Source organism: Pongo pygmaeus, chromosome X (genome assembly GCF_028885625.2).
Source record: "Pongo pygmaeus isolate AG05252 chromosome X, NHGRI_mPonPyg2-v2.0_pri, whole genome shotgun sequence".
Taxonomy (NCBI): domain Eukaryota; kingdom Metazoa; phylum Chordata; class Mammalia; order Primates; family Hominidae; genus Pongo; species Pongo pygmaeus.
The window spans coordinates 57,861,995-57,877,591 of record NC_072396.2 but is presented as its reverse complement, the minus strand read 5'-3'; the positions used below and the strand labels follow the sequence as shown (position 1 = coordinate 57,877,591).

General features: G+C 37.7%; 1 protein-coding gene across 3 annotated transcripts in view; it reads right to left on the bottom strand.

Annotated features, from left to right (window-relative positions):
- Positions 1-15,597, bottom strand: part of FAAH2 (fatty acid amide hydrolase 2) — a 287,721-nt gene that overhangs the window by 153,949 nt on the left and 118,175 nt on the right. For all 3 annotated transcript variants that reach the window (XM_063660660.1, XM_054471437.2, XM_063660661.1), the window contains one exon: positions 7,383-7,502. In XM_063660660.1, coding sequence (XP_063516730.1) covers positions 7,383-7,502 — 120 coding nt within the window. The remainder of the gene's footprint in view (positions 1-7,382; positions 7,503-15,597) is intronic.

Sequence of the window (15,597 nt, the reverse complement as noted above, 5' to 3'; positions counted from 1 at the left end):
TTTTTAAATTTACTTTCCTTAGTGGAGACTTTTTCCTGAAGGTGTTTCTATAATGCTGGTTGTGTTGAGCCCTTTGGCTTTGCCTCAAGATGCATGCAGCAGTTAAATCTCTGTATAGTATTTTTGGTTGTAAAGAGATATCTGTGGTTTCCCTCTGTGTGTTAGGGTATGCTTGTTAGTGAAGGCTTTAGTAAAGTTCTGCTAGGGACTGAAACCAGTTGGGCCTGTCTTCAGGCTTCAGTGGTCACAGTGGTAGCTAAGAGCATCCATCCTCGTGCCAAGAGGTGGTGTACACTGGTACCCACATTGGTGGTTCCAGGTGGGCCAATTCTTGGGTCTCCGGGTGTCTTTCTTGAATGGCAATTGTGTTATCAGTGAACTAAGTAGGAAAGTGGGCTCTTAAGCCCCTGTGCAGTCAACATAGTGTAGGCAATAGCAATAGCAATGTAAAATGTCCTTCTGGTTCCCAAGCATTATGTGCTCATGTTGGCAGTGGTCGTGATGGGCTTTTTGGGCCAGCAACTAATGCTTCCAAGTAGAAGCCAGTTGAAGTGGTAGTTGCAGGGTGTTTAGGCCAAATCTCAGTTCCCTAGGAAGAGTGCTCAGGGGCCTCAAGTGGTGGATGGGGTTGTGCAATCTGCAGGACCCCAAACCATGCATTCTCTGAGGCAAAGGCAAAGCTGGACCTGTGGGCTTACACTTATGTCCTTCAATGGTGAGTGCAGGGAAGATCTGCAGCCTGGAGCACCTAAAATAGGAAATGTAGGCACTGCACTAGTGATCAGAGGATGTTCCACCAATGCCTAGAATCAGACCCAGTGAGGTCATTTTTCTCCAACCAACCACAGATAACTACTATGAACATTCAGAAATGCAGAAGAGTCAAGTTGTTGAGTAAGGGCCTATCTACCAGCCATTACCCTTATATGCCATTTACTAGATTACAGCCAAAGTTACATCATCAAAAAAATTTTTACCAGTATACAGTGCCTGAGAAACCCAAGGCAAAAATCCAATCACTAATAAAGATCTTATAAAGAGCCCTGGCCTCCTGAAAGCACACAGAATTAAAACCAACTGACTATAATCAGCTTTCAACACAGTTAAGGGAACACCAGCCCCCTCAGAGGAGAAAGAATAAGTGCAAGAATTATGAAAATTAAAACAACAACAACAACAACAACAACAACAAAAACTGAGCATCCCCTTACCTCCAAATAAACAAACTAGCCTTTTTGACAGATATGGAACTCATTATTCTGAATGGAAAGAAAACTCATCGAGATTCAGGAGAAAGTTGAAACCCAATCCAAGGAATCCAGGGAATCCATTAAAATGATCTAAGAACTGAGAGATGAAATAGCCATTTAAAGAAAGAACCAAACAGAGCTCCTGGAATTAAACATTTCACTATAAAAAGTTCATAATACAGTAGGAAGTATTGACAGCAGAATAGACCAAGCTGAGGAAAGATTCGTAGAGTTCAAAGACTAGTTTTTCAAATCAACTCAGTCAGACAAAAATAAGAAAAACAAATAAGAACAATATACAAAACCTCCAAGAAATATAGGATTATGTAAAGCAACAAAATCTATGCATCAGTGGCATGCCTGAGAGAGGAGAGAGAATAATTAACTTGGAAAATATATTTGAAAATATAGTCTATAAAAATTTTCCTAATCTTGTTGGAGAGTGTGACAGGCAAATCAAAGAAATACAGAGAACTCTGGCTAGATACTATACAAGATGACCATCCACAAGGAACATAGCCATCAGATTCACCAAGGTCAATGGCAAAAGTAAAATCCTTAAAGGCAACTAAGGGAAAAGGTCATGTCACTTTCAAAGAGAACTCCATCAGGATAGCAGCAGCACACCTCTCAGCAGAAACCTTTAAAGGCAGAAGACACGGGGGTGTATTGTCAGCATCCTCAAAGAAAAGAAATTCCAACTAAGAGTTTCATGTCCTGGCAAACTAAGCTTCATAAACAAAAAATAAAGTCCTTCCCAGATGAAATGTGTTACCACCAGACCAACCTTACAAGGGGTCCTTAAGGGAGTGCCAAACATAGAAACAAAAGAATGATGCCTGCTACCACAAACAATTCAAGCAAATAGCCCACAGATAATATAAAGCAATTACACAATGAAGTCTACAAATCAACTAGCTAACAACATGAGTACAGAATCAAAATCTCATCCATTAATACTGACCCTGAATGTAAATAGTCTAAACACCAAACTAAAAAGGCAACCATCTACTGTCTTCAAGGAATTTCTCTCACATGTAACAACACTGAAAGGTTCATAGTAAAGCGATGGAGAAAAACTTACCATGCAAATAGCAAACAAGAAAAGCAGAAGTTGCTATCTTTTTATAAGATAAAACAGATCTTAAACCAACAACAATCAGGAAAGACAAAGACGGGCATAACATAATGATAGAGGATTCAATTCAATAAGAAGACTGAATTATCTTATATATACACGTACCCAATTTGGAACACTCAAATTCATAAAACAAGTTCTTTTTGACCTAAGAAAAAACTTAGCCACACAATAATAGTGGGAGATTTCAAAACCCCACTGACAGCCTTAGACAGATCTTTGAGGCAGAAAACTAACCAATAAATGAAGGATATAACCTTAACATTTGACCAATTGCACCTGATAGACATCTGCAAAATAGTCCACCCAACAATCATGGAATATATACATTTCTTTCATCCGCACAAGGAATGTATTCTAAGATTGACCACAAGTTTGGTCATACAGCAAGTCTCAATAAATTCAAAAAATTTTAAATCATACCAAACACACTCTTGGATCAGAGTGCAAAAAGTATAGAAACCAATATAAATAAAATATTTCAAAAATTCACAAATACATGGAAATTAAATAACTTTTTCCTGAATAACTTTTGAGTGAATGATGAAATTAAGGTATATATCAAAATATTATTATGTTAATGAAAATAAAAAATAACTTACCAAAATCTTTGTGATTCAGGTAATGCACTGTTAAGAGTAAAGTTTAAAATGTTAAAAGCCTGAATCAAAAAGTTAGAAAGATCTAAAATCAGTGATCACACCCAAAGGAACTAGAAAATAAATTATAATCCAAACTCAAAGCTCGCAGTAGAAAATATATAACTATAATTGGGTAGAACCAATGAAATTGACATGCAAAAGTTCATACAAAAGATCAATTTAACCAAGAGTCTCTTTTTTGAAAGAATAAACAATATAGACTGCTGGCTAGATTAACGAAGAAAAAAAAAGTCCAAATAAATGCAATCAGAAATGACAAAGGTGAAGTTACAACTGACAGTCCTACAGAAATACAAAAGATCCCCAGTGGTTTTTATGAACACCTCTATGGACACAAATTAGAAAATCTAGAAAAAATGGACACATTTCTGAAAACACACAACCTCTGAAGATTGAACCAGGAAGAAAGAGAAATCTTGAAAAGACAAATAACAAGCTTTGAAATTAATTCAGTAATTAAAAAAAACCTACCAATGCAAAAAAGCCATCGACCAGATGGATTCACAGCTGAAGTCTACCAGAAATGCAAAATGAAAGGTAAGGGAAGGGAAGGGAAGGGAGAAAACCTGGTACCAATACTACTGAAACTATTCCAAAATAAAAAAAATTGAGGAGAGGATGCTCCTTAACTCATTCTAGAAATCAAGTATCCTGATGCCAAAATCTGGCACAGACACAACAACAAAAGTCATGACTATATCCCTGATGAATACGGACAGAAAAAATTTCAACCAAATACTAGCAAACTTATTTCAGCAGCACATCAAAATGTTAATTCACAACAGTTGAGTAAGCTTCACTCCTGGGATTCAATGTTAATTCAACGTAAGCAAATAAAAAATAAGTGATTTACCACATACACAGAATTTAAAACAAAAAAAAATATAATCATCTCAATAGATTCAGAAAGAGACTTCAATAAAATCCAACATTCCTTCATGATAAAAACCCTAGAAGGCTAGTCATCAAAAGAGCATACATCAAAATAATAAGAGCTAATTATGACAAACCCACAGCCAACATCATATTAAATGGGCAAAAGACAGAATAATTCCCCTTGAGACCTGCAGTAAGACAAAGCTGTCCAGTCTCACCACTCCTATTCAACATAATACTGGAAGTCCTAGCCAGAGCATTTAGGCATGAGAAAGAAATAAAGGGCATTCAAATAGGACAAAGATAAAGTCAGTCTCTCTCTGCTGACAATATGATTCAAAAAGACTCTCCCAAAAGGCTCCTGGAATTGATAAATGACTTTAGTAAAGTTTCAGGACACAAAATTCATGTACAGAAATCAGTAGCATTTCTACACTTCAATAATATTCTTGGTGAGCCAAATAAAAAATGCAATCCCATTTACAATAGCCACACCAAAACTACAATATGTAGAAATACCACTAACCAAAGAGGTGAAACATCTTTACAAAAAGAACAACAAAACACTGCTGAAAAAATATTAGAGATGAAACAAACAGAAAAATATTCCATTATCATGGATTCCAAGAGTCAATATCACTAAAATTGCCATACTTTCCAAAGTAATTTACATATTCAATATTATCCCTATCGAAATACTGTTATTTTTCACAGAATTAAAAAAAAAAAAAGCTATTCTAAAACTCATATGGAACCAATAATACATCTAAACAGCCAATGGGATCCTAAGGAAAAAAAAGGCAAATAAATCACTTTACCCAACTTAAAACTGTATTGTATGACTAATGTAACCAAAACAGCATGAAACTGGTATAAAAACAGATACATAGACCAATGGAACAGAATGGAGATCCCAGAAATAAAGCTGCAAACCTACAACGATCTGATCTCAGACAAAATTTACAAAAGCAAGGGGATCAGGACTTCCTATTCAATAAATGGCGCTGGGATAACTGGCCAGCCATATGCAGAAAAATATAACTGGGCCCCTATCTTTCAACATATGCAAAAATTAACTAAATATAAATTAAAGATTTAAACACAAGATTCCAACATATAAAAATGCTAGAGGAAAGCCTAGGAGATACCCTTCTCAACACTGGACTAGCAAATAATTTACGGCTAAGTCTCCAAAATCAATTTCAAAGAAAATTTGACAAGTGGGACCTAACTAAGCTAAAGAGCTACAGCATAGCAAGAGAAATTATCAAAAGAGTAAACATACAGTCTACAGAATGGGAGAAAATATTCAGAAACCATGCATCCAACATAAGTCTAATATCCAGAATCTATAAGGCACTTAAAGAAATCAACAAGCAAAAAGTAAATAATCAATTAAAGAGTGACATGAATGGACACTTCTCAAAAGAAGATGTACAAGCAGCCAACAAACCAATAAAAAATGATCAACATTACTAATCATCAGAGAAATGCATATAAAGACCACAATGAGATACTGTCTCACACAAGTCGGAATGGCAATCATTGAAAAAATCCAAAAATAACTGACGCTGATGAGGCTGCAGAGAAAAGAGAATGCTTATATACTGTTGGTAAGAATGTAAATTAGTTCAGCCCTTTGGAAAGGAGTTTGGAGATATCTCAAATAACTTAGAACTGCCATTTAACCCAGTAATCCCATTACCAGATATATACTCCAAGGAAAATTATTTGTTCTACCAAAAAGACAAATAAACTCATATGTTTATCACAGCAGTATTCAGAATAGCAGAGACATGGAATCAATCCAGCTTCCCATCGACAGTAGACTGAATAAAGAATATGTAGTACATTTACACCATGAAATACTATGCAGCCATAAAAAGGAATAAAATATTCCTTTGCAACAATATGGATGCAGTTAGAGGCCATTATCCTAAGCTAATTAACACAGGAACAGAAAACAAACTACCGCATCTTCTCACTTGTATGTGGAACTAAATCTTGAGTACACATGGACAGAAAGAAGAAAACAATAGAAACCAGAGCCTGCTTAAAGGTGGAGGATGGGAGGAGGGCAAGGATCAAAAAACTACCTATCAGGGACTGTGCTCAATACCTGAATGATGAAAATCATCTGTACACCAAACCACATGGACACATAATTTACCCATGTAATAAGCCTGCATATGTGCCCCCTGAACCTAGAATAAAATATGGAAGGGAAAAAAAATAGGTCAACTCCTAGCAGGCAAATTTTCAGTACTCTTTTTGTGCGTAATTCTTTAAAGTCATGAAGAGCCAGGATTTATCTTTCTTTTTAACTTTTAAGTTTAGGAGTACATGTGCAGGTTTGTTACATAGGTAAACTTGTGTCATGGGGGTTTGTTCTACAGATTATTTCATCATCCAGGTATTAAGACTAGTACCCATGATTTATTTTTCCTGATCCTATCCATCCTCCCACCCTCTGCCCTCTGAAAGGTCCACAGTGTTTGTTGTTCCCCTCTATGTGTTCACATGTTCTCAACATTTAGCTCCCACTTATGAGTGAAAATATGTCACATCTGGTTTTCTGTTCCTGCGTTAGTTTGCTAAGGATAATGGCCTCCAGTTCCATCTACATCCCTGCAAAGGAAATGATCTTGTTCTTTTTCATGGCTACATAGTATTCCATGGTGTATATGGACCATTATTATAGTACTGATTCCTAAAAACCATGATCAAATGAGGATTTATTCTTAGCACATTTTTACGATTAATCTAAATTTCAAAATATTCTGCTTTACTATACCATAGTTCTATTTATTAGACTACCTTATATTACCTTTAAATCACTTTTTGAAAATCTAGAAGATTTTAAGTTCCTTGAATGCAGGGACTCTGCTCTGACATTCTTACCACCATAAATAATACAAAATAAATACTACATGAATTCATTGAAAAAACAGTAAATGCAAATAACTGGAGTTTCTAGGTGACAGAATTTTACTTTTTCTTTCCACTGTTTCTGAAATTGTGTTTTTTTACCCTTTAAATGAGGGAAAATCAAATTTAACTGATAAGTGATTTTAGTATAGTGGATAGAAAACAGCCTCCTGTAATCCAAGTAGGTTTGAATCCTAGCACTATGATTTACTTGTTTAACTATTTAATTTGGGGCCGGTTTATTTAATCTTTCTGAGCTTTGAATTTGTCATTTGTAAACTGGGGATATCTTTCTGAAAAAAAAAAAAAACTACTATAAGTATTAAAAGAAATTAGTTATAGGAGACCCTTGCACAATTTTGTGCACCAATCCCAGAGCTGGTGCTCAATAAACAGTAGCTAGTTTTAAGAACATTGAGAAATATATAATAATCACCCTGATAAGCAAGATAATCCTGCTAGAACAAAATTTCTGAATTGCTCTGAATTGTAAAAGTAGAACCACCCTTCTTATCATATTAACATTACCTGGAGAAGGCTTGTGTCCAAATATACCATTGAAGAAAGCAGGCATTCGAATGCTACCACCAATATCAGAGCCCACACCAATCACTGAGCAAGCAGCTGCCAGTGTGCAGCCCTCACCACCTACAAGAAACACAAAATACTTGCAAATAAATAATCTAATATACTATTTGCATGGAATATCTTTTTCTATCCTTTCACTTTCAACCTTTTTCTGTCTTTAGATCCAAAGTGAGTCTTTTGTTCACAGCATATATTTAGATCATAATTTTATTCTATTCATCTATATTATTTGAGAATATTAAGCCATTTACATTTTAAAGTAATTACCGATAAGGTCTTCCCTGAGGATATTTCTTCCCTGGGTCTGTGTTTGTGTGTCTGCTTTTTCTTAATTCTCCCATATAGAAAAGAGCTCTTATTTTTTTTTCCATCAGCTTTTAAGTTCTGGGGTTCATGTGCAGGATGTGCAGGTTTGCTACACAGGTATATGCATGCCATGGTGGTTGGCAGCACAGATCAACACATCACCTAGGTATTAAGACCAGCACCCATTGGCTATTCTTCTTGATGCTCTCCTTTCTCCCAACATCCCCCAACAGGCCCAAGTGTGTGTTGTTCCCCACTAGGTGTCTATGTGTTCTAATCATTCAGCTCCCATCCCACTTATAAGTGAGAACATGCTGTGTTTGGTTTTCTATCCCTGCATTCGTTTACTGAGAATAATGGCTTCCAGCTCCATCCATGTCCCTGCAAGGGACATAATCTTGTTCCTTTTCATGGCTGAATAGCATTCCATGGTGTATATGTACCACATTTTATTTATTCAGTCTATCATTGATGGGCATTTGGGTTGATTCCACGTCTTTGCTATTGTGAATAGTGCTACAATGAACATATGTGTGCATGTATCTTTATAATAAAATGCTTTATATTCCTTTGGGTATATACCAGTTTGATGGTTAATACTGAGTGTCAACTTGATTGAATCAAAAAATGCAAAGTATTCTTCCTGGGTGTGTCTGTGAGAGTGTTGCAAAGGAGATTAACATTTGAGTCAGTGGACTGGGAGAGGCAGGCCCATCCCCAATCACAACAGGCACCGTCTAATCAGTGTGGCTAGAATAAAGCAGGTAGAAATTGGAAAGAGCAGAGTTGCTGTGTCTTCCAGCATTCATCCTTCCTCCATGCTGCATGCTTTCTGTCCTCAAACATCGGACTCCAAGTTCTTCAGCTTTTGGACACTCGGACTCACACAAGTGGTTTGCCAGGGGCTCTCAGGCCTTTGGCCACAGATTGAAGGCTGCATTGTCAGCTTTCCTACTTTTGAGGTTTTGGGACACAGACTGGCTTCCTTGCTCCTCAGCTTGCAGACGGCCTATTATGGGACTTCACTTTGTTATCCTGTGAGCCAATACTCTTTAATAAACTCCCCTTCATGTATAAATCTATCCTATTAGTTCTGTCCCTCTAGAAAACCCTGACTAACACACCCAGTAATAGGATTGCTGGGTAAAATGGTATTTCTGCTCCTAGATTTTTGAGGAATTGCTACACTGTCTTCCACAAAGGTTGAACTAATTTACATTCCCACCAACTGTGTAAAACATTCCTTTTACTCTGCAAGCTAGCTAGCATCTGTTGTTCCTTGACTTTTTAATAATTGCCATTCTGACTGGTGTGAGATGGTATCTCACTGTGGTTTTGATGTGCGTTTCTCTAATGATCAGTGATGTTGAGCTATTTTTAATATGTTTGTTGGCTGCATGAATTTTTTCTTTTGAGAAGTCTCTGGTCATGTCCTTTGCCTACTTTTTAATGTTTTTTTTTTTTTTTTGTAAATTTGTTTAAGTTCCTTGTACACTGGATATTAGACCTTTGTCAGATGGACAGATTGCAAAAATTATCTCCCATTCTGTAGGTTGTCTGTTCACTCTGATGATAGTTTCTTTTGCTTTGCAGAGGCTTGTTAGTTAACTAGATTCCATTGGTCAATTTTTGCTTTTGTTGCAATTGCTTTTGGTGTTTTCATCATGAAATGTTTGCCCATGCCTATGTCCTGAATGGTACTGCCTAGACTTTCTTCTAAAATTTTTATAGTTTTGTGTTTTAGGTTTAATTCTTTAATCCATCTTGAGTTAATTTTTGTACAAGGTGTAAAGAAAAGGTCCAGTTTCAACTTTCTGCATATGGCTAGCTAGTTCTCCCAGCACAATTTATTAAATAGAGAACCCGTTCCCCATTGCTTGTTTCTGTTAGGTTTGTAGAAGATCAGATGGTTGTAGTTGTGCAGTCTTATTTCTGAGTTGTCTATTCTACTCCATTGGTCTATGTGTTTGTTTTGGTAGCAGTACCATGCTGTTTTGGTTACTGTAGCCTTGTAGTATAGTTTGAAGTTGGGTACCATGATGCCACCAGCGTTGTTCTTTTTGCTTAGGATTGTCTTGGCTATTCGGGCTCTTTTTTGTTTCTACATGAATTTTAAAACAGTTTTTTTTTCCTAATTCTCTGAAAAATGTCAATGGTAGTTTAATAGGAATAGCATTGAATCTATAAATTACTTCGGGCAGTATGGCTATTTTCATGATAATGATTCTTCCTATTAATGAGCATGGATTTTTTTTCCATTTGTTTGTGTCCTATCTGATTTCTTTGAGTAGCTTGTAGCTTTCCTTGAAGAAGTCCTTCACTTTCCTTGTTAGCTGTATTCTTAGGTGTCAGGCCTCTGAGCCCAAGCCAAGCCATCGCATCCCCTGTGACTTGCACTTATATGCCCAGATGGCCTGAAGTAACTGAAGAATCACAAAAGAAGTGAATATGCCTTGCCCCACCTTAACTGATGACATTCCACCACAAAAGAAGTGTAAATGGCCGGTCCTTGCCTAAACTGATGACATTACCTTGTGAAAGTCCTTTTCCTGGCTCATCCTGGCTCAAAAAGCACCCCCACTGAGCACCTTGTGACTCCCACTCCTGCCCACCAGAGAACAAACCCCCTTTGACTGTAATTTTCCTTTACCTACCCAAATCCTATAAAACGGCCCCACACTTATCTCCCTTCGCTGACTCTTTTCAGACTCAGCCCACCTGCACCCAGGTGAAATAAACAGCCATGTTGCTCACACAAAACCTGTTTGGTGGTCTCTTCACACAGACGTGCATGAAATTAGGTATCGTATTCTTTTGTAGCAATTGTGATTTGGAGTTCATTCATGATTTGTTTCTACTTGCCTGTTGTTGGTGAATAAAAATGCTGGCAATTTTTGCACATTGAGTTTGTATCCTGAGTGTCAGGCCTCTGAGCCCAAGCCAAGCCATCGCATCCCCTGTGACTTGCACGTATATGCCCAGATGGCCTGAAGTAACTGAAGAATCACAAAAGAAGTGAAAATGCCCTGCCCCACCTTAACTGATGACATTCCACCACAAAAGAAGTGTAAATGGCCAGTCCTTGCCTTAACTGATGACATTCCACCACAAAATAAGTGAAAATGGTCGGTCCTTGCCTTAAGTGATGACATTACCTTGTGAAAGTCCTTTTCCTGGTTCATCCTGGCACAAAAAGTTCCCCCACTGAGCACCTTGCGACCCCCACTCCTGCCCGCCAGAGAACAAACCCCCTTTGACTGTAATTTTCCTTTACCTACCCAAATCTTATAAAATGTCCCCACACCTGTCTCCCTTTGCTGACTCTCTTTTCAGACTCAGCCCGCTTGCACCCAGGTGATTAAAAGCTTTTATTGCTCACACAAAGCCTGTTTGGTGGTCTCTTCACACGGACCTGCATGAAACTGAGACTTTGTTGAAGTTGCTTATCAGTTTAAGAAGCTTTTGGGCTGAGATGATGGGGTTTTCTAGATATATGATCATGTAATCTGCAAGCAAAGGTAGTTTGACTCCCTCTCTTTCTATCTGAATATGCTTTATTTATTTTTCTTGCCTAATTACCTGGCCAGAACATCCAATACTATGTTGTATCAGAGCAGTGAGAGAGGGCATCCTTGTCTTGTGCTGGTTTTCAAGGAGAATGCTTCCAGCTTTTGCCCATTCAGTGTGATATTGGCTGTGAGTTTGTCAAATATAGATCTTATTATTTTGAGGTATGTTCCTTCAATACCTAGTTTATTAAAAGTTTTTAACATAAAGGGATATTGAATTTTAGTGAAGGCCTTTTCTGCATCTACTGAAATAATCATGTTTTTTATCTTTAGTTCTGTTTGTGCAACAAATGACATTTATTGATTTGCATATGTTGAGCCAAACTTGCATCATAGGGATGAAACCAACTTGTTCATGGTGTATAAGCTATTTGATGTGCTGCTAAATTCTGTTTGCCAGTATTTTATTGAGGGTTTTTGCATTGATGTTCATCAAGAATCTTGGCTTAAAGTTTTCTATTTTTATTTTTTCTCTACCAGGTTTTCTTATCAGGATGATGCTGGCCTCATAAAATGAGTTAGAAAAAAATCCCTCCTTTTCAATTTTTTGGAATAATTTCAGTAGAAATGGTACCAGCTCCTCTTTGTACCTGTGGCAGAATTCAGCTGTAAATCCATCTGGTCCTGGGCTTTTTTTTTTTTTTTTCTGATTGGTAGGCTATTTATTACTGCCTCAATTTTAGAACTCATTATCATTCTATTTAGAGATTCAATTATTTCTTGGTTCATTCTTGGGAAGGTGTATGCATCCAGGAATTTTTTTCCATTTCTTCTAAATTTTCTAGTTTTGTCCATACAGGTGTATATAGTAATCTATGATGGTTGTTTGTATTTCTGTGGGGTCAGTGGTAATAACCCCTTATCATTCCGATTTTGTCTATTTAATTCTTCTCTCTTTTCTTCTTTATTAGTCTAGCTAGTGCTCTATTTTATTTATTTATTTATTTATTTTCAAAAGAATAGCTCCTGGATTCCATGATTTTTGAAGGATTTTTTGTGTCTCTGTCTCCTTCAGTTCTGCTCTGATCTTGGTTATTTCTTGTCTTCTCCTAAGTTTGGGATTAGTTTGCTCTTGCTTCTCTACTCCTTTTAGTTGTGATGTTACCTTGTCAGTTTTAGACCTTTCTAGCTTTTTGATGTGGGGATTTAGTGCTATAAATTTCTCTCTCAACAGTGCTTTAGCTGTGGCCCAGAGATTCTGATATATTGTGTCTTTGTTCTCACTAGTTTCAAATAACTTCCTGATTTCTTTGTTAATTTCATTATTTACCCAAAAGTCAAAAGTCATTCCGGAGCACGTTGTTTGATTTCCCCGTAGTTGTGTGGTTTGGTGTGGGATGACTTTCTTAATCTTGAGTTCTAATTTAATTGTGCTGTAATGTGGGGAAAAGAACGAGAGATCAGATTGTTACTGTGTCTGCGTAGAAAGAAGTAGACATAAGAGACTCCATTTTGTTCTGTACTAAGTTTCATGTGTGTCCGTGTGAAGAGACCACCAAACAGGCTTTCTGTGAGCAATAAAGCTGTTTATTTCACCTGGGTGCAGGTGGGCTGAGTCCGAAAAGAGAGTCAGTGAAGGGAGATAGGGTGGGGTCATTTTATAGGATTTGGGTAGGTAAAGGAAAATTACAGTCAAAGGGGGGTTCTTCTCTGGCGGGCAGAGTGGGGGTCACAAGGTACTCAGTGGGGGAGCTTTTGAGCCAGGATGAGCCAGGAGAAGGAATTTCACAAGACAATGTCATCAGTTAAGGCAGGAACAGGCCATTTTCACTTCTTTTGTGGTGGAATATCATCAGTTAAGGCAGGAACCGGCCATCTCGATGTGTAAGTGCAGGTCACAGGGGATATGATGGCTTAGCTTGGGCTTAGAGGCCTGACACTAAGAAAAATTCTTCTGCCTTGAGATGATGTTGATCTGTAACCCTACCCCCAACCCTGTGCTCCTTGAAACATGTGCTGTGTCAACTCAGGGTTAAATGGATTAAGGGCTGTGCAGGATGTGCTTTGTTAAACAAATGCTTGAAGGCAGCATGCTTGTTAAGAGTCATCACCACTCCATAATCTCAAGTACCCAGAGACACAATACACTGCAGAAGACCGCAGGCACCTCTGCCTAGGAAAGCCAGGTATTGTCCAAGGTTTCTCCCCATGTGATAGTCTGAAATATGGCCTCATGGGAAGGGAAAGACCTGACTGTCCCCCAGCCCGACACCCGTAAAGGGTCTGTGCTGAGGAGGATTAGTAAAAGAGGAAGAAACGCCTCTTTGCAGTTGAGATAAGAGGAAGGCATCTGTATCCTGCTCATCCCTGGGCAATGGAATGTCTAGGTGTAAAGCCCAGTTGTATATTCCATCTACTGAGATAGGGGAAAACTGCCTTAGGGCTGGAGGTGGGACATGCTGGTAGCAATACTGCTCTTTAAGGCACTGAGATGTTTATGTGTATGCACATCAACAGCACAGCACTTTTTTCTTTACCTTCTTTATGATGCAGAGACATTTGTTCACGTGTTTACCTGTTGACCTTCTCTCCACTATTACCCTATTGTCCTGCCACATCCCCCTCTCCGGGAAATGCCAGATAATGATCAATAATAATACGGGTCCTCCTTATGCTGAACGCCGGTCCCCGGGCCCATTTTTCTCATTTTTCTTTCTCTATACTTTGTCTCTGTGTCTCTTTCTTTTCCAAGTCTCTCATTCCACCTAACAAGAAATGCCCACAGGTGTGGAGGGGCAACCCATCCCTTCACTGTAATCTGAGAGACTGTTTGTTATGATTTAAGTTCTTTTGCATTTAATGAGGAATGTTTTACTTCAAATTATGTGATAAATTTTAGAGTAAGTGCTATGTGATGATGAAAAGAATGTGTTTTCTATTGTTTGGGGGTGGAGAGTTCTGTAGATATCTATTAGGTCCACTTGATCCAGGGCTAAGTTCAGGTCCTGAATATCTTTGTTAATTTTCTGTCTCAATGATCTGTCTGATATTTTCAGTGGGGTGTTAAGTTCTCCCACTATAATTGTGTGGGAGGCTAAGTCTCTGGTTTTAAATGACTATATTGTATGCTTCCATTTATTCTCCTCTCTTGCCACTTAATGCATACTTTTTTTTTACTTTAATATTTGCCCTTGAGTTTGCAATATACATGTAGAACTAACTCAAGTCTCCTTCAAATGATACTCTGCCACCTCCCAAGTAGTGTAGTTATCTTATAAAGGAACATTCCCTATTCCTTTATCCCATCCCATATAACATTGTTGTCATTCATTTCACTCATACACAAGCTATAATCACCCAACACATTGTTGGCATTATTATTTTGAACAATTACATGTTAGATCAATCAATAATTTAAAAATACATTATTTTACCTTTGTTCAATCTTTCTCTAATCATTTTTGTTGTTGTTGTTGTTGTTACATGAATTCAGGTTTTTGGTCTGTATTCTTTTTTTCTCTCTGAAGAACATCTTTTAACATTTCTTGCTCTGTTGCTCTACTGGCAACAAATTCCGTCAAGATTTCTTTGTCTCAGAGCATCTTTATTTATTTTTCACTTTTGAAGAATAGATCTGCTAGACAGAGATTTAAGTTGATGGTTCTTTCAGTGGTTTAAATATTTGACTCCCATCTTTGTGTGTGTGTGTGTGTGTGTGTGAGAGAGAGAGAGAGAGAGAGAGAGAGACGGAATCTCCCTCTGTCACCTAGGCTGGAGTGCAATGGCATGATCTCGGCTCACTGCAACCTCCACCTCTCGAGTTCAAGCAATTCTCTTGCCCCAGCCTCCCGAGTAGCTGGTATTACAGGCACCTGCTGTCAGGCCTGGCTAATTTTTGTATTTTTAGTAGAGACGGGGATTCAACATGTTGGCCAGGCTGGTCTCAAGCTCCTAACCTCAAGTGATCCAACTGCCTTGGCCTCCCAAAGTGGACTCCCATCTCTTATTGTTTGCATGGTTTCTGAAGAAAATACCAATATAATTCTATCTTTGCTCCTCTACAGATAAGGTATGTTTTTCCTTCTTCTTTAAATATTTTCTTCTTTCTCTTTAATCTTCTAAGGATGAAATATTATGCTAGGTGTAGTTTTTTTCAAACATTTATTGCTGTTTCTTAAAATCTTTCTTCTCTTCCCAGTGTTCCAACTATATATGTATATTATATGTATTTGTAATCCCACAGTTATTAGGCAGTCTCTTCTGTCTTTTTCATTCTTTTTCTTCCTCTTTGCATTTCAGTTTTGGAAGTTCTTGTTGACAGATCTTCCATATCACTGAAG